Genomic DNA, 24,512 nt, shown 5'->3' on the forward strand with positions numbered 1-24,512 from the left:
GCAAAAAGCTGTTTATAATACGATGCGAGAAATAGCTATTATCATCATTAAGTATGTACATCAATTTATCGTCCATTGTCTTATTCCTTAAGATCCATGTTTTTTCCCCAATATTTAAATTGAATTTAGTTGAAGTGAGGATGTGCGAAGGGAAGTTTTTAGGGGGGTTATATAATACATAAAAACATCAAAAAAAGGAAGCTTAAAATAACAGACCAAAAGACAAACGAACAGAATATGTTTATAGAATATCATATAATATTGAATTTGATGAATATACATCATGGTAATCAATTGCCTTTTCTTTCAAAACAAAAAAATGGATCCACATTTTTTGTAAGCTCTTCTGGCCCTAGGGCAAAGTTCTTGATAATAATGTGGCAAAAGTGGAATGTATTTAATACAGGAAGAAAAAAAAGTAAATGATCATGTATCATTTTAGTTGACATCTTCAAAATTTTATAATTTAAATATATTTTTAACGTATGAAAAAATTACTGGTACTCAATAGTAGCCCTTTCAGGATGCTTTTTCCATAATCCTCGCAAAATTGACTAGAATCTTCGCATCTGTAAACGAGATCTTACTTGACATACATACTTACACAGAAATAATTCTTTAATATACAGGATAGAGCGTTTTTTTTTTAAATGAACATGATATACCAAATTTATTCACACGGTTACCAAACCACAATCTGGGACTTTGACGTGTATTTATGTATAAACTAAATATCTTGGCTACCATTTCATGATATAAATTTAAATACCAAAAATAAATTCATAATATATGGCGTGATTTTTAAAATTCATTATTCTATAAAACTATATAGACTTAATTTTATCACTATTAAAGCAAAGCTTTTCTATAGTAAGTTACGACGTCAGTAGCTATGCTTTTATGGAAGTTGTCCTCCTTGTTTATACTTCTTGACAATCATGAATGGTAATTTTTTTTTGTCTCTTGTCATATTTTATGTCCATAATTTAAAAATGTTTTTAATGACATTTTTCGTTGTTTTTTTCGGTGGTTTTACTCAAAGTGACTAGCCAAGCACAGAAAACCTACCCTTAAAATTATTAATTTAAGTAAGGGAAAATACTTTTTGTATGTTTGTTTTATACTGAAGGTCAGATCAGGTTTGGTAATATTAAGTACAGGGAAGCCTTATAGGGTTAAGCATCGCAAGTGTAGGGACCCCTGCAGGTATTAGGTATAGAAAAAAACTAAGCTACCACCTATTCTATGGGGGAAAGCACCTTTTTAAAAATATTCTTATACATGATTGAAGTATATGGAGAAAATCAAAGATATTTCCTATCTTGCAATCATTAAAAACCTATTTAGGAAACTCATAATCTACATAAACTCACAAAATTTCACACAAATATACAAGAATTCGCAGGGTTCTATGGAACTCACAATGTATGAAAAAATATTAATAATTATAAAAAATATACCAAAAAATCGGACGTAAGTATATTTTAAATTTATTGAACTGTCTAACCCAAACAAGATTAAGCTACAATTAACTCATTTTTAATATTTTTTCGTCCAATGTCCTCTTCCTCCCTGCCAAATATTTGTGGCATGAAAAAATTGGTTTCATCATACATATGATATGCCTATTATCAGGGATTAAAGGTATGAATAATCCACATTTAAAAGCAATATTTTTCCGAAGTTCCAAAAAAAATTTTTTTCCTTCTCCAAATTGTACAATGTTATCAATTTATGAAGCAAATTTATTTTTTTATTCTATATTCAATTATTCTTGACCGAATTCATGGTTTATTCTGGGGAAAGAAAATATGTGGAAGTTTTTACAAATAATATCAAAAATTTTTCTTAAAAATTTAGCCCATAAAACATTCCATATTTTTTTAGGTTTAAAATGTTTTTCTTTCTTTTAAGTAGTATCCTCTTTTTTAAATTAAAATAACTAAATTTCTCATAAGTTACAACACATGAACATCATATTGATTGATCAGTTCATTCAATATATTTAGATCTTTCTATAGAAGATCTCATGAAAGCTATCAAATATCTACATTTCCAGATGTGCAATTAATTCCGCAGGAAATTATTTCTTTTTTGTTCAATATAAACAGTTCTTTAGATTATTATTACAGCAAAAACTGTAACTTCACAGGGAGGGAGGGGGCATTGTGCTGTTTATAACACTAGTCCCCAAAGTTTTTTGATAACATTTTCTTAATCGTTAGCCTTACAAATTTAGGGACTTTTATTTAACTTTGATTGGTTGGTTCATTAAGTTGAAGTGTTCAAACGTTTCAACCACTAATTGTAGTCTACACGTGGTGTAATTTTGTGTATTCAATAAATAAACAGCAAAAATTACTTTTGCTTTTGTTTTATTATCGCTGTATGGTAAAAGCGTAAATTGACTGTAAAAAGAATTTTATCTAAAGATTTATAAACTTGATTGGTTTGTAACACATTCAGTAACCAATTCTAATTTATACAGACGAGGTAATAATTGGGAGAGTACATCAATTTATCTTCCATTGTATTATATAGAATTCCTAGTTTGTTGACTCTATAAGTTGTGACACTTTGGAGGAATCCATGACCCACCACATTTTCTTCCTTTTATGGTTCAAATATTTCACATACAATAACAAATAAGAACATAAACAAGACCTTTATGAGCAAATACACATACAGAATTTAAGGGATAAGACAATGGTGATGCACAATATAAAAGCATTGTTATAAAGGATATTATTGGTGGAAAAGTTTGAACCCTTCTAGTTTGTTCAGCCCGATAGATCCAAAATTTTAGCCGACTAATGAGATAATATGTATTAAAAACTTTGGGAACCAGTATAATTTACGGTCTATGTATGTTCTACAGTCGACCTTAAATGTAGAATTGCAGCGCACAAAATAAATAAGGAACTAAACTTTTTTGCTTTAATTGCAGCAATATCTTTGAAACTAATCTTAATTATCTGACAATCATTACCCGGGCATTCTCATTAAAACTGATTTAAAATTTGAAGTCTTTTCTTTTTACAAAGTAGCTGAATATAGCAAAAACATAATTATACTTGACCACAAATATATTTTCGAGGATTTATAATAAAATGGCCTATAAAACATAGCTTACTTGCTTTGTCATTTACTTAAAAAACGTAATACTTTATTCTTTGCGTTTCGCCCCTAGCCTCGAGGGTGAAGGGGGGGGGGGGGAGAAAAGTAGACTAAAACAAACCCAAGACATTTATAAAGCTTCAACGAGAAGAAAAACCCATTCAAAAGAACGACTCTATAATGAAAAAAAAACTTTCTACTTTATATCATAGTAGGATATACAAAAGTGTTTTTTTGGGCAAAATAGAGCTATATTTAGAAATTTGTTACATTTGAAAGTAACCCTACTTCATTTGAAGGACAAAATTAGTCTTGTTTTTGTTATCAAGGCATCAAATATAATTACTATCCACCATCACCGTTATTGGTTCTGTTAGATTCTGTTCATCTTTCTTTTAAAGAAGTTTCAAGATATATAATTATATATTGTTGGCATTAATCAGGCATTTAATAATAAGTAAATTAAGTATCGTAAATAAACAAAGACAATAATGTCCACAAGAAGTACAAAGAATCTTTTACCTATCGAGCACTGAACCAATACAGGAAGAGGGGGTTGTTTTATATATAAGCCTGTACCCAATATGACCTACCCTGACCTGGCATACTTTTATGGACGGAGGGAGTGAAACTATAAATTAAACTGGTCACCAAAAGTCTATGAGCATGTACTTTTTTTTGTTGGCATAAAAGCTTTGGAACTTTCAAAAATCTTGACAGGGTAATACAACCCAAAGGATTCCAAATTTGTCACAATTCATCTACAGAAGGGGCAATTTTGTTTATCATAATTGGAAGTGTGTTTCAATTTATCAACCTATGCATGTTTTTTTTTACTTTTACTTATCAATTATTATGCTTTTTACTTATTTACATATCTTTAAATTTAGGTTTGTTGATGGTTTTGTGTTAACCATAGTGCAACAGTTTTGGTTTCCAACTATTTCAAAGCAGGCATTATAATCCGCAGCTGATTAGACCCTACATTTAATCAGCAAGTAATCCGCAGTTGTTTCAAAGCCGCCTTGCCAGCAACCGCAAATAAACCATTTTTTGTTATACTCGCAGTTTTACAAACTAGCGGCTGCATAGCCATGGCGAAAACTTTTTGCACTAATGCGGATTGGTTAAAAATATATACTTTTTTATTAGTTAATCATTATGTAAATTTATCTGCATTGCAAAATTATAGGCTTTGAAATAAAGTTTGCTTTTGTAAACAAGAAAGAAAACGTCCAAAATTGATATACTTTGATTTGAATGCAATAAAAATGTAGATTTTTGGCGAAAAAAAAATAATAAAGACAATCAAATTTTCTCTATTCATATCAAGTTTTGAAATATTATTTCACTTGGTGCTTTTAATACTCAGGGAGGCATTGGGAAAATGGACTGTGATTTTGTTTATCAGCATTGGTTATATACATAAAAGTATCGTCCATTGTCTTGTCCCTTTCTAGGAAGCTATATTTAGAATTTTAGCATTCTCGAATGCTTGATTTCCATATCTTTACATGAATCACCTTTCCTAAATAATACTTTTTATCTTTAGTCAATATAATTCTTATCTTATTTGCAATATTGTGCAAGTAAATAAAAATATGAAAAAAATATATATTTGCGAACTTTATGAACTACTTACTACTTTTTGTGAAATAATAAAACCTGGTTGAATTGAGGGAAAGATAGAACTGAAAATAATAATGGTACCCAAAGTTTTAAAAACACTTTTATCATTAAACTTTGGGTACTTATTATTAATTCATGATTGGTAAGTTCAACCTATTTCTGTTCAAACTTTTCAACCATTGTTTTAATATAGATGAGAAATAATCTAGTTTATTATTACTGAACGTGTACATTAATTAATCGTCCATTGTGTTATCCCTTAAGATCCCTGAAAATGATAAAATTAAAAAAATTGCTTACCCTGTGCCTTCTTCGCCTCCTTCGTGTTGATTTACTGACAATACTACTTTGGCTGCTTGAAAGACTCGAAAGAAAATTCCTAAAAACAAGTTCTATTACATAAAGTAGTAAGGTTTTTTTCTTTATCAGTTAAGATCTCTCCAACTACTGAACTAAATAAGTTCTCCATTTGAGAGAAGCTTTAAAACATATATTTGATGGGTTAGGCTATTTAGTTTCTAAAATAAAGTCCTGGGATAGATTTAGGCTATTTAGATGCTCAATCTCTCTTTCTTTGAGTACAAAGCTCAAGATGTTAGTGACGCAGCTGAAGAAATAATAAAGAAAACAAAAATAATATAGTAAAGTCTCATAAGCCATTCCATTTGTTCTTCATATGTGTCTCGAATTGGTTTTTCATATGAAGTAAATTCTTTAAAGCCTAAAACTCTACAAGATCTTACTTTATCTGACATACAGACGTTCAGCTACTAACTATATATAAGCTTCTAGTTTTGGTCAAAGAGTAGAAATTTAACGAACTATTAAAGAAACTTAAGAACTCAAAAAATAAGATTTTTTTGTTGAATCATTTTTATCAACAACAAAACGGTTAAAATTGTTGAGGCCTTTTTAGGATCTTTCACTAAATTGAAAAATTGATTTTTAATAAGCTGCTTTTAGACAGCCATTTTTATAATGGATTATTTTTTTATGATATTTTTATTAAAATTTTATCAACAAGTATTAGTATAACCATAAGAAGCACAGCAAAGTAAAATTTAATGAATACTTAATATATTGCCTGTAGTAGTTGAGGGTGTAGAAAAATTCAGCCATTTTTTTATTTTAGCATCTTGCCATTGTTTAACAGAGACTAACCGACGATAATTAATAGTCGTAGAGTAGCTTCGCTACTTAAAAAAACATCATTAGATTATGCCATATTAAAATATTATGTAAATTTTATATAAAAATGGGATAATATCTGGGAGGAAATTGGACTATAAACTATACTAATTAGGTTTCACAAATTGTTAAACCAATGATTTTAATATTCAGAAGGTATAATTTGGGGACGTGCACCTATTTATATTCTATTGTCTTATCCCTCGAGATCCCTGAAAATAATAATATGTAATATTTACCTATAATCATCCCCAAAATTGATTAAATTTCTGGCTCTCTCTTCATCGATAGATTCTTCATAGTGGTATTCGCTTTTCATTGACTCCTAAAATACAAAAAAAACGTTAAAAATTATTAATTTTTGATAATGATAAAATATTAACATAAATAAATAAGGGTATATCATTATTTTATCAAAATAGCGCTATTGTCCATTTTGTCGACACATTGCTTTCTGGTTTAACTTAATGTATTACAAGTATATCAAAATATTTCATACTGGTTACTTCGCCCCTAGCCTCTAGGACTAGGACATGAAAAAAAATGGAATGAAATCACACCAAAGCAGTTGTAAAGCTTATATCATAATTCTTTCACTTCTGACAAAAACTTTATAAAATAGGATGATAAGACTATTATGCTCTCCTATGAGTACTAATTGTAAGAACAATAATTTTCTCCCAACAGTTTCCTTAGTTTTGCTTTCACATTAAAGCAAACCAGATTAATTTTATTGCAAAGTGTTTTGTCATTCCGATAATTTTTTTAAAAGAGTTAAAATATTTTAAAAAGACCTTAGGTTATTATGTTGTTTTCAAAATAGCTTAAAACATGTTCGTGGAAATTTTTTTTTTATAAAACATAGTTCAAAAGGTTTGGCTGTTTAAGAGATCTAATTGGAACAACACAAAAACATGCAAACCTAATTACATTAATGATAATTCCTTATTTTTTGTATAAACATATACATACTGATTAAAGAAAACCAATGACCACAAGAGTAATTAATAATCATTTACTTTTAATTCATAGATATTTGATAATTATACAAAATAGGATGAGCAATTATTTTCATTACTTTTAAATGGTTCATTAAATGCAATACACATAGATATGCTTTACTTTATTAATTTAAACTATCATGGTTTATTTTGCGGAGAGAGGGGGCATTCGACTGTATTCGGGCACTTTTATTAACAGCAACACGTTCTCTTATTCGCTGGCTTAAAAACAGTGGCGTTCACAGTGTTTTGACCTCCCCCATCCTCATACGATTTTTGACATCTTCCTTAAACCAAAATCAAGGGGGGTGTATCAGGGGAATGGATACATCCCCCTTTGATACCCCCCCCCCCCTATGATACACCCATATATAATCACCATATGTTCATCCTTAAGGATATATATTAATCTATATATTGATCCAAAGTAAAAGACAGCAGTAACAAATAAAAATTTAATTCCTCGGCCGTTGTCCTATCCCCGAATTCCGAGATTTAATTCAAAAAGGCATTAGAAAGCAATTTATATGCAATGAACAGATAATCAAAATAATTTCTAAATGTTCATTCAATACCTAATAATAAGAATTATAAGTAAGCTTTCTTTAGAGTAGCAACCTTGAGTGTTACGAGAGTAAGTTATATAAATTGATTACAAAGTACATTGCTCTCTATGAAATCCAAGACACCATACCGCAAACATCTGTACAGACTGTATAGTCACACACACACAGTGGATGTTTATAATAAATTCGCTGAATATTGTTGCTATAATGGATACATAATATACGTGGATATTATGACTGGGCAAAAATTGTCATAAATTTTAGCTTGCTAACATGAAACTCATATATTGGTCAGTTTGTTCATCCAGTATAAGGAGAGGGGATGGGGTAAAAGGATTGGAAGGGGCAATTGTTATTTTAGCCCGCTGCAAGTTTCACTTTATAGGATAACAAGTAAATCTGTAAGATCCAAGTAATAATAAATCAATTATTGCTATGCTGGTTTATTTTTGCTAAATTCATATTTTTAGTTTGTTATATTGTATGGTACATGTTAAAATGCTTAATTTAGCTTAATAAGTTAGCTCAGCTTCTTATTACTGACCAAACACGGGAATGAGAGGATATTGGACTGTAAATTATAATTTTGCCAAAAGTTTTATAAACACGTTGATATTAATCTTAATTCGGTCGTACAAACTCGCAGTAGTAATATCCCCCCCCCCCCCCAATAAATATAATCTACAGAAGTAGCATTTTGTTTACAATAATAAGATTAAATCAATATATTATCTAATCTATTGTCTTATCCCTTAAAATCCCTGTACAAAACCTCTCCTTAAAAATAAAAGGTCTGATACAAAAAAACATGATAGTTTACCATTAAATATATTATTTACAAAATTAGCTTCCAAAAAGTTTAGTAACTAATTTTTTTCTATTTTTTATATAAAAAAAGTACAAATAATTTTAGAAAATATGACGGAGTAACTTATTAATGTACCTTTCCAATGAAAGAGAGCCAATTTCGTATCCTAACTTATTTTTGCTATGGGCAAATAACAGAAGGCATTTACAATGCATAGCAAAGAATTTAAAGTGTGCCCGTATTTAAGCCAATATCTAAATTTATACAAGAGAGATTAATTGTAATTAAAATGGAAGCTTTCAAACATTTTACTACAGCATAAACATGGCTTATTCTCTTTCTTCACGAGCCATAACTGGTTTAATACACGGATCTAAATGGATAAGACAATGGCCAATAAATTCCTGTATATTCCCATTGATGATACACAAAATAACACCTTCTGTAGATTACAATTAGTGGTTAAAAAGGTTTGAAAACTCAGCATAATAACGCAACCAATCAAATTCAATAAAAGTCCCCAAAGTTAATGAGCCAACAAATAAGAAAAAGTAATTATAAAACTTTGGGGACCAATGTAATGTCCACTCCCTCCCTGAATGAAAGTTCTCAATTAGGTTTAAAAGAATTGCTAATTTGGATGTAAACAATTTTGTGAGTTCACTAAATATCTCCTAAATACTATATCTATCATAATCTATAATAATAAGCGACATCTCACATTTGCATATTTCAAATTACAATTATACAACAAATTCTTTTTTCAGGGCTTGGGTCAGTTGTTTAAAGCGAGGCTACTCTAAAATCTTTTTTTATATATATTTGTAATCTAAGTTTTTGGAATAATATTTAAGTGTTATTTCTCTTGCTAAATAGCTAACTGATTGGGTGTTTTTTTGTGTCTTTTTTGTTATTTATATGTTTGAGTCTTGATATGTTTAAGGCTATTTTCTATCTTCTTCCTACCCCATAGATTAGAGAGCGACTAATGTTAGGGGCACGACCACCACAAGAAAAAAATATTTTTTTTTTCGGGGAAGCATTTTTTCTTAATGGATATAGCTATTCCTGTGCAAAATAGCCATAAACCTTCCTAGACCCTTCGAAAGTTCTTTGATACTTTAAAATATAGCAGTTAAAAGAATAATATGTGTTTCTTACTTTTAGAAAAGCTTTGCTTTTATGATAATTATAAATAGCAAGAAGTAAAAGGAAGTTAGTTGCAGATAAATGATAAATAGGTTTGAAAGAATGTAAAATGATATCTATCTCTTTTTGTTTGTTGGCTGTCATTGTTCTTTTATCTTTATGTCTTTATTTAACTTGTAATTATAATAAGCGTAGCTTCTATATAATGCGTTTAGATTGTATGATAGCATTTTTTACACACGTACAATTAGACAGACAGACAAACAGACAAACAAAAAAATAAACAAACAGACAAACAGGCAGACAGACCAGACAAACAAACAAACATATATTCAGATTTACATACACCCAGATAGACATACAGATTACAGACATAATTTTTAACCATTGTTCTTTAGACATACAAAAATGATCTAAGTGACAATTGTACAATACTTTATTATCTTCAAGTTATGTTTTATGGTTCTGAGTGAAGGGATGTGCAGCTCTAAATTTTATAATAAAAACTATTTTGGTGCTACAATTTTATTTCAACTTTTGAAATTAAAACAACTCTCAATTAAAGTTTAATTGCAATGTTATGAATATATTTATCAATTATTTAATTTTTTAGTGCTAAATCTTGGTTTATACTGGTAGATAAAGTGAACATTTGATTTATAGTTATTTCAGCTGATATATCATTTCTATAGTTTTATGACAATTAATTATTTTTAAATAAATGTATTTATTTGTGTACCAACAAACATTATAATTCTTAAATTTTAAATAACATTTAGTTTTTAAAATATGTACAAAATTAAACCCTGTTTTAGCATAACATGTATTCTAGAAGTATTGAATAACCCAAAATGAGTAGAAGCTGCGCTTCTTTAAATAAAGGAAAGTGTATAAATCTATTAACACTTTTGCTATGACTCATTCAAACATACATACAACATAATACATATGTGTAATAATTTTATTTTTCTGCCTTTTTTTTGACACAGAATCAAAATGGGTGTGTCATAACAGTCACTAATATGCTTTTAGCATTTGCAAGTAAATAATTGAAATGGATAAAGGTAAATTAAGGGATAAATAGTTATAGATCCTCCCATGGAATATAATTGTTTCAGACATTGTTAGTTTGTAACTAACAAATCATATTTCAAAAACAAATACCCAAAGTTTTTGAGCCAATGAATCAGATAATTGTCGTTATAAAACTTTGGGTACCAGCGTAATTTTCAGTTTTATTTGTTGCGGATGCCATAACACACATCAAAAATAATATCATCAAATTTCAACCTTTTAAAATATTATTTGAGAATGGGATTTAAGTCAGGGAGGAAAGGGACATTAACCTAGCCCCATTTTCTCATTAGTTGGGTTAAAAACATTGGGACTTTTATCAAATCTTGATTAATTGGTAAAAATAATTATGTCCAAGCTTGTCAATTTTATCTATAATACAAAGTAGAACGATGTCTGTCTGTCTGTCTGTTTGTTTGTCTGTTTGTTTGTAGCGAATGATCTCGCTAACCGCTGAACCGATCGGGTTCTCCTTAACAGGGTAGCTTCTCATAGGTCCTGGGAAGGTTTATAACTATTTTCTTGGGGGGTGGGACACCCCAAACCCCCCAAAAAATGAAAAATCCCCCCCCCCAAAAAAAAAAAAAAATTTAAAATTTTTTTTAACTAAAATTAAAAATGAGGGGGGGGGGGCACCCCCCCCTCCAAAAAAAATTTTTTTTTCGCCCCCCCCCTACAATTTTTTTTATTTTTTTTAAAATCTAAAAAAAGAAATTGAATTATTAATTTCGACTCTCTCCTCCTCAAGTGCCCCTAGAGGCCTCTAGGGGCGTAGCCGCTAGTTATACATAAAGGATAATGATGTTTATCTAAATTTTGAGTGTCCAACAATTTATAGCCCATTGCCCTATCCTTATATCCCTGTATTTAAATATAAAATCCTTTATTTGAAATGTTAGGGTCAAAATGAACATAAAGTAGAATACAAAGTTTCTATTTTAATTTGAAAAGTTATAGTAAAAGTTAGCTTATTCTATTCTAAGTTTGAATTCAAAGACTTTTGTTATTAGAAATTTGTTCTTTTATTATTTGGTATTTGTTTGCTAGTCCTTAAGTTTAATAATTGTATAATTGTATAAACAGGTAAAATAAACAAGAAAAATATAGATTATTTTCAATTGATCTATCCTCTAACTTTAGCTTTAGTATATTCTAGTGTTATAGTAATCTATAGACTAAAATCCTTAGATTTGAATGAGTGACATGAGCTAGCTGCTCAATATCTCAGGGAAATGTTTCTAAAAAAATAATCAAACTATATAAACTGAACCTTATCATATTCAAATCTGAGTGGAGGAAAAGTTAGGGCAAAAAATCTCTATAACTACTATAAGTTTTTCTTTAGTAAGTCTCACTGATTTTGGACGTTAAATTAATGGTTGAAAAGTTTGGACAGTACTTGAGTGTACCACCCAATTAAGATTTAATAAAATGTCCCTTCCCTCCCTTTCTGTGTTTCTCTGACTTTTAAATATTGAATGAGAGAAATAGGGTGAGAATTTAAATCTTAGGGCTAAATATTAGAATTATGACCAATAGAATCCTCATAATATGTATGGTTAATATTTGTTTGAAAATAGAAACTAGAGGAAATCATCAAGAGAGGAGTGGATATTGTACTTTAAATTATACAGGTACCATAATTCATCATTCGTTTGCTGGAAAATTGTAAAAACGTTTTTAAATACTGATTGGGTGCTTCAAACTAGCAGTATCCAAGTTTCTACCTATAGTTTTAATCTACGGAAGGGCTGAATAAAATTATTTGAAATTTACTTCCAAGTGATCTATTCCCATTTTTATCATTATTGAGAAAGAAATAATTATTTGAGTTACCTCTATTGGCTAAATTGTTGTATCGGGGGAAATTCATTAGTTGAAATAGATTCTTTTAGGGGGTGAAAATATTTTGATTAGTTACACTAATTATAAGGGATAATGAATCAGATATATAGCTATCGGGGTGCTACAACCTACGCAAAAAATAGAAGAGTTTTAAGAGTTATTATATAAAGTAAATAGTAAGATTGTTTGTCCATTACGATATCGCCATGCAATGTACCAATTGATTACCCCACTTTAGTTTTGAGATGGTTTTAAGCTATTTTCTGCTAAATGCTTAGAACGCAACCTCTTTTATTTACGAAAAAGGAAAAAAACCGCAATTATGTAATGAGTATATAAAATCATTTTATAAAAGATAATATAAAATAATAAAACAGATAAGATAAAAGATAATCAAAAGTTACTTTGGTTAATTTTCTACTAAATTAATAAATTTGTGGCACTGCCCATTGGAAGTATTGCTTTTGCTTCAGGGACACTACTTGAAATGGGGAATTTGACACGCCACCGCGCTAATATTCAGAAAAATGTGATTTCATCTCCGCAAACATAATCATATTCAGAAGAAAAAAAACTACCTCCTATCATATAAAGTAGTAATGTTTTTTGTCTGTCCGTTTAGATCTAAATGAGTTCTTAACTTGCTCCTGTGAAGTTTTTCAGCTATTTGAACACTCAACTTTATAAACCAACCAATCAAAATACAATAAAAGTCCTCAAATATGTTAAGCCAACAAATAAGAAAACTTTGGGGACTAGTGTAATAACCAGCCCATTGTCCCCTCTTTCTCTGGGTTTTAAAAGTTGTATGATGTGACGTATATGCGGAAGGGAATGCACACCCAATATTTGAGAAGGTTAAGGTTAACAAAATTTTATGATTCATTTCATTTCTGATCTTAAAGATAAATAATTAATATAGAATTATTTGTAAAAACAATACTTTTCTAAAAATTCTTTTGTCGCAAATTTATAAATCATTTATGAAAATTTTTGAATTAGTAACGGTATCAAAATTTTTGTTATTTCATGATATAAGATTGTCTTTATAATTTCTGTTTTAAAGTTTACTGTTCAAATTTTGTCTGCTTATTTTTGCTGTTCATTTGATATGATTATATTATAAATTATTAAATATCCTTGCTTAAATCAAACAGGTATCGTGGGGGATAAGACAATGGACGATAAATTATTGTAGACCCCAATTTACAGTGGAATATTCCTTTTCACCCTGCGCTGAACTCTTAGAATGACTATCTTAAACTGTTTTTAACCTATTTTTAAAACACATATCAAAAATATACTATGACACCAGTAGAATTAAACTACAGAGCCTAAATTTGAATTAAGTCCCCAATAAACTTTTTTGAGGGGATTTAAAGATTAATTTTACTGTTGCTGTGGTCTTTTTTGATCAGAGCAAAAGGTCTTTTTTTATTTGGGTAAAATTCGTAGCTTTTAGAGTGTTTTGCTTCATATATATAGTATTCTGGTATAGAGTAAAATTAGGCCTTTTGATTTCATCTAAATTAATTCATTAAAAACTTAATTCTTTACAATATATCAATGAATTAACTTTATCGTGCTTGTTTTCCATCACTTATTTAAAACACAAAAAAATTGGCTGTAAAGGGTTAAATAGTGAAAGATGGATGAACTGAAATTAGTTTCCGAATGTGAACACATTTTCCTAGGTGTTTCCCAATCCTATCTCAATATTTGCTACTAGCTAAAAAACCTTCAAACTTCAACAAAAAAATCAAAATTTGAATGTATTAACGATTTATACATTATACATTCAAAGTTTTAATTTTTCAAACTTTGATTTTTTTTTTGAAGTTTTAAGGTTTTTTTAGCTAGTAGCAAATATTGAGATAGGATTGGGAAACACCTAGGAAAATGTGTTCACATTCGGAAACTAATTTCAGTTCACCGAAAGATGACAACAAACGTTTACGCAATACAACAAATTTTTTTTGTCACATATACAAATATGATAAAATATAAGATTATTCAAACTTATTTTTTAAAATATTTTTAAAAAGCATGTATATTTTATGTGTATAGTTTTCATACTTTTCATTTTAATTAAATAAAAATTATTTAACTACATTGGAAATAAGTCACTTTGTGAAAACACTTTTTTTTGAATTGTAAAAAACTGAAATGAAACAAGGCTTCTAATTGGTTCAGACTTCAGAATAATATGTATTATTTTAATGTTAAATTTCTTCTATATAAATTATTGTTTTAGAAAAAAATTATTTGCATCGAACAGAGTAGAGTTTTTAATATTGTATTGATATAATCTGAATCACATCAAATTGTTCTGTAAGAAACAATTTAACCCCAAACTAAAAAATGCTTTTGCTTCCATCAAAATGATCACAGCAACATATAAAATTGATTTTTAAATCCCCCCAAAAAAGTTTATTGGGGACTTAATTCAAATTTGGGCTCTGCAGTCTGATTCTACTGGTGTCATAGTATATTTTTGATATATGATAAAAAAAATAGGTTAAAAACAGTTTAAGGACAAGTCAAATTTCATGACTAACATAACCCAAAAATTGAAGGGCAGTCACCAATTAGACCAACAATGTACGCAAGTTTAAAAAGTGCAAGTGAAAACAATCACTAAAACATTACTTTTAATACTTTTATTAATAAACTTTTTAAAATGGAAGATCCCATATGAACTGTACAATTTGGACCCTAAATTAACCACCCATTCAAAATTTGCTTAACTTTTATGATTATCAAAACACACCTATCCCTTAGGTGAAGTAAGCATTAACAATTTATTTTATTAGGTAGTGTAGTAAGGAATTGTATAATCATCAAGATCTTTCTAATCATCGAACTGATTTAGTTCTCTACTCTGGGGAAGCTTAATACAGGTCCAGTAATAGTTTTAGGCTATTCTATTTCAAATTTAAATATGGTGTTTTTTTATTAAGGTAATTTACTTCTCCCTCTTCGGATACAGAGCCCCTAGATGCCAAGGGGCGCAGCCACAAGTAGCAGTACTATACAATGGTTGATGATTAATTTTCCCCTTATTCTTAGGTGTTAAATTCTCCCATATTGGCTGTATGTAATATTTATGAATATTTAATCAATTGTCTTCTCCCTGCCTGCAAATGTTGCATGACTAGGATTGTATGAAAATAAGATTAGGAGATAAGATAGAAATAAGAATAAGAACCCTTTGGGTCTCACACCCACAGAGTAATATCTATAGAGCATACTCACAACCATAGAGTAATATTATAAAGAGCAAATTCCATCCAGAGAGTAATATCATAAAGAAAAAGTGCATGAGATTTGCTTTTTCAAGGAGAAAGCTTCATGCTTATTTAAGTATAGTTTTAGACTATTTTTACATTTCTTTTCTTATTATAACCAAAGCACAAACAAGCCCTTAATATTCTGGAAAAAGAATAGTACACTGAGATACAGTAAAAATATATAAATTATATAACATATTAATTGTATTTTGTTGAACATATACCAATTTTTTACTCTTTGTAGTTAATTATAGAACCAGGGTAGAAAGTACATTAAACTGTAAAATATACTAGAACCCAACGTTTTTTTTTTAAATATTGTCTCTCAGACGACATGCCAAACCAGCTGTAGCTAAACTTTTCAACCAATAATTGTAATCTACAGATAGTCTAAATTTGTAGCCATTGTCTTATCCCTTAAGATCCCTGATTAGAACACATCTGAATCAATTAATGAGAATAGACAACCCCCCCCCCCCCACTGTCATACAACCCTTATTAATTTAATTACAAGCACTTACATACACACATTAATACATTCTTACATTTTATTGTATAATTGTCAAAAGCGAAGCTTTTAACAATTTGGGTATGATCGTACTATAAGAGAGGGTCTGTAAATTATACCCAATGTTTGATTGGTTAGTTCTAACTAGCACTATTTATCATCATGAGGTATCTATATAAATTAATTGTCCATTGTCTTATCCCTGAAAATTCTTGTTAAATAAAAAAATTAATAATATTTTCGAGGATTTATTTCCATTGTCCTATCCCCCGAGTTGTATTGACCAAGTTAGTTTTGACGTAATTCCTTATTTAACGGGGTAGTAAATATCAGTGTTGAATTACAAATTACCTAGACATCCACCCGAGATACTTACATGGACAAACTAGAATGTAAATATCTATAAAAGCTGACCTAAAGTTTCTTGGGCAAAAAAAACTTACATAAAATCAAAGATTAACATGTTTAAAACGAGTAATTGCAACAACATTACAGATATATATTGCTTATACCAATTTTCCCTATTGTCCTAAGAAATGTAATTTTAGATTAATTTGATGAATTTATCATTTTACAATATAGACAGAAAACAACTTGTCTTAATAAACGTACTAGACAAAAGTTTTCAATTAATTGGATAATAATGAAACGAGTGGCTGACGTACAGATCCTTGCTGTAGAAAAGATTCGCTTTCAAAAAGAAATTCACAAGAAATTTTTCCTTTTAAGAAGACACATTTTTGTCAATACTGTTTTAGGAACTTAAAAAGAATAAGGAAGAAAGGGAGAATTATTTCTAAAACTAAATCATCAATTTTTTATAGTAAATAACTCATCCTGCCTTTTTGTGTAAATGTTCGTATGTTATGTCCTACCTTTTGATTTTATGGATAGTGTCATCCTAGTTTTTCTAAAATGGGACAAATTGTTCTTTATAACTTGAAGTTTTAAAAATTGAGTAGTTATATGGCCTTTTTTACTTTTATTATCTTTATCTTATGCAAAGATAAAACAAAAGCAATTTTTTAAACTTTCTTTTTGGAAACAGCGTATATTGTCCAATAAAAATGACGTCATAAAATACAAATGACCAATGATAGGCCAGTATACAATTTACTATTGGTCAATTACAATGTATACTGGCCTATCATAGTGATTTGTATTGTATGACGTCATTTTTTATTGGACACTATACACTATTTCTTCTTTTTGTATATTTTTGAATTTTTATGTATTATTTTAGTGTTTGACCCACATTTTCTGGAATTGGAAAGCTTACTTTTTTACCCTACATTATAAAGTTTAATCCTTGTCTTTTAAGAAGATTATTGCTAATGTAAACTTTGTCTAAATTGTTCAGTAAAAAACTTTCCTAAAAAGCGACGCTATTCTACAATTAGACTATGTAATCTAATACGACGTATTCGTCCGAACGTCTTCGGTAAGAGAAATTAATTCGACATATGAAAATAGACATATCGAATTTAAATCTTGAAAAGCGATTTCTTTAACAAATAGATGTAATTTTTACGATGATTTATAATGATGATTACAATGACAATATATACCACCATATTAAAAACGAACATCTAACTATTTAAGTCTTAAAATGTACATAAGTAGTTTTTAATCTAAGTATCGTGCATTTTTCGCAATTTTAAGGTCAAAGGACTGTCACAATACATTTGTTAAAGTGTTTTTATTGAGCTTAGTTTTTATGGATGTTACCATCTGTGTTCATCAATAAAAACCTGAACTCTTAAAAGATTAGTGGAAGTGATTTAGTTTTTATTGATTGAATAAATGATTCTTTTTATTTAGACAAACTTAAATATTTGTAAAGAAGATTGAACTATTTTATAAGGAAGGAGATCAATGTCTAAATCTTTAATTCATACACTCTTAAAAATTAAGGTATGTAACATCAGGGATCTAAAGGGATAAGACAATGGCCGATAATTCGAGGTACATCCCCAATGATAATACTCAAATTACCCCTTCTTTAGACTAAAATTAGTGGTTGAAGCTTTATGACACTCAACTGAATAAACCAACCAATCACAATTTAAGAAAAGTCGCCAAAGTTGTTGAGCCAACGAATAAGAAAACTTTGGTAACTAGTGTATTAAACAGCCCAATGTCCTCAACCTCCCTGATGTAACATCAAGCCTGGAGAGGGTACATAGGACGGTTAATTCTTTTACTGCATCTCAAAGTTTTTTTTAAATATTCTCTCGTGTGTTGGCTTAAAAACTTTGAGCTTTTATTAAATCTTGATTGGTTAGTACAAACTAGGAGTGTACAAACCTTTCAACCCATAATTTTAATCTAAAAAAAATAATGTACATCAATTTATTGTCCATTCTATCGCAATTGAAAAAAAAAATTGATTTTTTGCAGTGATTCCAGCTACAACAAACTCAATCTTTAAGATGTCACTTTGAATTGTGAACATTGAGGGCTGAAAAGGAAATCCTTTTGAAGGACAAAACTAGCATACACAAGGAATATTACTCTGAAAAAATAAAGGTATCTTGTAAAAATATATAAGCATTGTTTTATTTTAATGACTATCCTATTTTAAAAGTACTAAGGTCACCTGTTTATACTTTAAAATCTAGCTGACCACTTAGTTGTAGTTTTAGGCTATTTTTCCTCCTTCTCCCTCTTTTGAATACAAAGCCCCTATATACTTCTTCTTTTATGTCGACTATATATATTACATTCTCCATACTAGTAAGAGCACAAAAGATAGCAGAGACAAATAAAACTGTTTTTAGCATAACCTTTACAAAAATATGTCTCTCCTATTTCTTTCCATATCACTGACTAATAGTAAAATGTTGAAATCAGGAATATAGGTTTAAGCAATATAATATTACAATTATAATAATAAGTACAAACTATTTGAATATATCTTAAGGGGGGGGGGGGGAGAGTCTTGAATTATTTTGTTCATTTACTGATATAATTTCCTTTGTCTCAATCTCTTTCACTCTCTCTTTTACTGTCTTATTTTCTCTCTTTTTCTTTCTTTCTTTCTCTCTCTTAAATTATCTATTTTCTATCCCCTAAAACCTATGAAAAAAGGATGCTTAGGAATTCTAGAGATTTGATATTTGAAAATAATCATTCACATTTAGATTCAACCAATTGTGTCTTAAAGTGATGCTACACTTTTACAATCAAAAACATTCAACATAGATCAATCAAAAGTATAAAATTAGGTGTCAAATGTGGGACCTTAATAGATATGTTATTGGACGGCCATTGATGTACATCTCCAATAGTGATACACAAAATTACCACTTTTGTTGATTACAATTAGTGTTTAAACCGTTAATGATCCAACCAATCAAAAATCAATAAAATTACTAAAAAATGTTAAGCCAGCGAATAAGAAAACGTTAGCATAAAACATTGGGGACTAGTTTATAAAACAACCCTATGTTTCCTCCCTTCCCGAGTTTGTTCTACGTATAACAAATCAAGATTTAATAAAAGCTCTTTTTGGTAATTTTTAAATTTTGCTTGATTTGCAATTTGCGAGCCACACCTTTGGAAAGACATTTTGCTAATATAAAAGTCTTCCTTGGTGATCAATAATTCTTTAGAACAATAGGTGCCTTGCTATACAAGTTATGTTTATTGTATTATAGTCAGGAAGGGAGTGGACATTGGACTGTAAAATTATACTGGTACCCAAGTTTTATCATTTTCAGCTTATATTAAAATTGTCAAATCAATTTCAAACCTTATATGATAACTTTCTAAATGATAAAGTATCATCTGGAAATCGTAGTAACCTATACAAAAAAGAGTATAGTCACTCTTAAGCTGTAAATGTTCGTTTGTCCGAATGTATGTTTTGTTGGGTCTTTGCTTTTATGGATCATGTCAATAATAAATAATATTGATTGAGTCGTTTTATTGCAGGGACTTTAAGGAATAAGACAATTAACAATAAACTTATGTACCTCTGTTATGATGTGATAAAATTCACTGCAAGTTTGAGCCAACAAATCATGGTTTCATTAAAGTACCCAAAGTTTGAAATCCAATTAAAAATTTAAAAACTTTGGGCACCAGCATAATTACCGTCCAATGTCCCCTCCCTTCCTGGTATTGTAATTGAAATAAAATAAACAATTCACATATAAATCTTATTTTGAATAGAAATTAAATCGGATAAGTAAATAATATAAATACCCATATATAGAAGGTTTAATCCCATCAATTACATGAAGGATAAACACAATACCCACATGTAATAGTTTGGCCTATTAACATTATACGAATAAACTAGAAAGTTTAAGCTATAAAAAAAGAACAGAATTATGTTAGAAAGATGAAATTTCCTCCACTGTCTTTACTATGTAAAAGAAGTCCTAAACTTTGACGAAAGCAAAAACATACCCTGGACCTCTGAGAAGCTATATTGTATAGAAGAACCATATCGGTTCAGAAGTTTGCGAGATCCTTTGGTACACACAGACAGACAGATTCAAAACATTCTGTTTCTTTTGTATATAGATTATCAAAAAATTTTAAAAGTAAAAGTGAACTAATTTTAAATCTTAAATGTCTGCTAACAAATAAAAAATCGCTTACAAGATATTCAGCAAGACAGACGAATGGCCTATTATTCGCGGGACTAATTTACCCTGTCCTAATAAAAAGATTATATTTTTCTCTCATCAATATTGAACTGACTTTTATTGGCTACACTGCCCCGTTCAATATATTGTTCTTATATTTGAATTACTTTAATACATAAATTATCATTGTAATAATGCGTTGTTATATGCAGGGAAGAAGGGACGTTTTACTGTAAATTACACTAGTACCAAAAGTTTTAAATTTCCTTTTTCTCTCGTTCAAAACTTTGGGTACTTACATTGGGTACTGGAAGGGATATTAGTTGTAAATCATGCTGGTACCCAAATTTATGTCATCTCATTAGTAGGCTTAAAAACTTTGGGTACTTTTATTCAACACCAACAGTGTTTATAGGGAGTAATTATGTTTATCGTTATTAAGGATGTTCATCAATATATCTAAAGAGGGAGGAGATATTAGTCCCCAAAGTTTTCCATAACAACTTTGGGGACTCTTATTAAATTTTGATTGATTGTTTATTTAATTGAGTTGATTTTATACAAAGATAACAACTAATTGTAATCTACAGAAGGGATAATTTTGTGTACTATTACAATTTATTAGCAATTGTCTTATCTCTTTAGATCCCTAATCAATCCCTAAAATTCCTGGTTACATTTCAAACCAAACCTTTACAATAGGAAATATATGATTTTAAAATTAAATGAAACACCCAAAATATAAAACTAATGTAAATAATAACAAGGATAAATTTATGAATTAACCATGAGTAGCATAGCAACAAGTTTCTTCATATTTTTTCTCCTTCTGAGTATGGATATTTTACAACTTATAACAGAAATCTAAAGGGATAAGATAATGGACGATAATTGAAAATACATCTCCATTCTCCAATAATATTAAACAAAACTGCCCTTAATGAAGGTAGATAAAAATTATTGGTTTTGAACCATCCAATAAAAAATTTGATAAAAATAAATTAAGATTTTTAGTCAACGAATAAGCTAAGTTGGTTTAAAAGTTTGGGTATCTGTATAATTTACAGTCTACTGTCCTCTCCCTCCTTGATAAGATTACAATATATATTAAAATCTTTAATTTTGCTTGTAAATATTCAAAGTGGTCAAAAAAATAGTGTATATCTATTGAATATTAAACAGTAGAAACATATTCCAATTAAAAAGGTCATAATAGTCCTTGCTCTATTTAACCTTTTAGACCTGATAATTATATACAATACATTTTTCGTGTACAGTACATATATGTATGCAAATCACAACTACTACATTTTTCACTTTGCGCCATTTTTTGTATTTGAGGAAATCAGAGAGGGAAGGTTCACTAGATTTAAAATTTTATTTATACTCACAGTTTTATAAACACGTTCTTTCATTGACTTACAAACTTAGGGAACTTCCATTAAATCTTGATTTGATTGTACAAACCAGCATTCTTTTATTGTGTTGGGGGAATACATCAATTAATTGTCCATTGTCTTATCCTTTAGGGTCACTTTTTGATAAAATATTGGCAACCAGTAAATTTTGATTACATGACTATCATCATACTCTTATTTAACAGAAATACGATATACTTAACACAGCTTTAAAAGACAAGTATTCTAAAAATGTAATGTAATAGTTATTTATCGCATCGTATTATAGACAGCTTTCCTCGGATATCAAAATGAAAAATTATAAGACTAAAACCATTTTTGTTAGCCCCGAGGGACCAGACACCCAGGCTTAAAAAACTGGTTTTAATTATATGATTTTTATTTTATTGCTCGTGGAAAAATGCCTTTAATACGATGCTATAAAAGATTTTTCAGTATGGCTGAGAATATGTTCTTATTTAGTTGATATTAATCGGTTATGAAGCCATACTGAAAATCAATGTTTTACACTTTAAAATAAGTTTCATAATAATAAATAAATTTAGAATTTAAGTGTCTGTCCTATATTGAAATTTGAGAATATTATTAGATAGTAGATTTCATTATAATCCATAAACATAGGTTTTATAAAAAGATTTAAATTATAATCACGTTTTATTAAAATCGAGAAAAAAATCAATTTTTTCTTTAAGTTAAATATCTGCAGGGCAAAACGGCTTAAAACCTGCCAATATAAGAATATACTTCAACATGAGAACAGCTTAACTTTAATACATGGAAAGACTGATGAACATAAAAACAGGCTCAATAAAGTAGCTGTTCTTAGGAATCTTAAGTGATAAAACAATAGAAGATTGATATACACATCAATTACGATACACAACCCCTTAATTCTGTACATTTAAATCTTTAGTTGATAAGTTTGCAAACTTCAAGTTTATAACCAACCCATAAGGATTTAACATAATTTATACACCAGTGACCACAACCTCCTTTCCAGAGCAGCTATATTGCTTTAAATGACATAAATTACCTGATCCCAGATGTCGCTGTCGACAATCCTGTTAAACTCCTCCGACGAACTACAATCATCCAGGGAATCAATAATGATTCCCCGCCGATACTGCATACTATTGTCACTCTCACCAACACCATAACTTCTCACTTTATCACCCTCCTCATCTAGCATAACTTCCATTGATGTGTTCAGTTGAGTGCAAGAATTGGGTCTTGTCGAGGACACGGGTTCGAGTCCTACTACTTGTTGTACGTTACAGGATAATAAGTCTGCCGACGTGTTATGGTTAGTTAGGGTAACATTTAGATCCTCTAGGTTATCACTTGATTTACAATCATTTAATTTCTGTAGCCTTTCTCTCTCCAGAATCTCGAGCTCCAGCTGACGCCGTCGGATTGCCATTTCTTCCAGGTTTAGACCTAGGATAGATAGATAGATACATATATATAGATAGATAGAAAGAAAGATAGTTAAATTTTAAAATGAAAATCTAAATTTCAATGATTTTAACTGTATAGCTCTTGCTAAATTAAAATTGTGCTGATTTAAAATTCCTTACATAAACTGTATGAATAGATGAAAAGAATTTCATGTATTTTTAACATCTTGTTAGTAAACTAGTTGCTTTGTCCCAAGCCTCAAGGGACATTTCACTGTCTCAAAATTATTGTATACAATATTAAGGACTAGTATAAGTAGAATATAGCCTAGAACTCTCCTAGCACCAATATGAAGCATCATTGATCGGACCAATCAACAAAAATATGGACGTAATTTGAAATTATAGAGTAGCTTTTCTACTTTAAAAAATATCAGTTTAAAAAAGTTATTTTTTATGCAAAAAAATGAAATAATATGATAAACGATGTAAAGTAATAATGATAAAGTATCATTTTGACATACAAGTCAGGGCAAAAATGATTTATTAAAATTCTCACTTTTCCTCGATATATTTTTAAAAGCGAAGCTTTTTCTATAATTAGGGTCGGTACGTCCGTTCGTACGTCTGTAACGGATAGCTTTTTTCATTAATTTAGACATGTTAGAATTTTCCTATCGATTACAAACTTTGCATGGTGATTCCTGTAGTAGTTAGATAGGTTTAGAAAGCGTAGCAACTCTATAATCTTTACAATTTACATAATCTTTTTACTTTTTTAACAACAAATTTTTATGTGATCTGATTATCCAATTGATCTGATTTTTCGTATACTGATTCCTGGGACAACAAAGTACAATATGATAAGCGAAGCAACTCTATAATTAAGTCCTAAAAATGTAAGTACGTCTATAAACATTACCT

At 29.3% G+C, this 24,512-nt stretch overlaps 1 protein-coding gene across 1 annotated transcript in view; it reads right to left on the minus strand.

Annotated features, from left to right (window-relative positions):
• LOC145326124 (uncharacterized) overlaps positions 1 to 24,512 on the minus strand; it is a 102,950-nt gene that overhangs the window by 34,609 nt on the left and 43,829 nt on the right. Inside the window, exons 6-8 of the mRNA XM_080169239.1 lie at positions 23,225 to 23,628; positions 6,174 to 6,259; positions 5,047 to 5,125 (exon numbers count right to left, since the gene is read on the minus strand). Coding sequence (XP_080025365.1) covers positions 5,047 to 5,125; positions 6,174 to 6,259; positions 23,225 to 23,628 — 569 coding nt within the window. The remainder of the gene's footprint in view (positions 1 to 5,046; positions 5,126 to 6,173; positions 6,260 to 23,224; positions 23,629 to 24,512) is intronic.

The sequence above is a fragment of the Acartia tonsa genome, chromosome 8, assembly GCF_053477335.1.
Source record: "Acartia tonsa isolate MP-2025a chromosome 8, ASM5347733v1, whole genome shotgun sequence".
In the NCBI taxonomy this organism is placed as follows: domain Eukaryota; kingdom Metazoa; phylum Arthropoda; class Copepoda; order Calanoida; family Acartiidae; genus Acartia; species Acartia tonsa.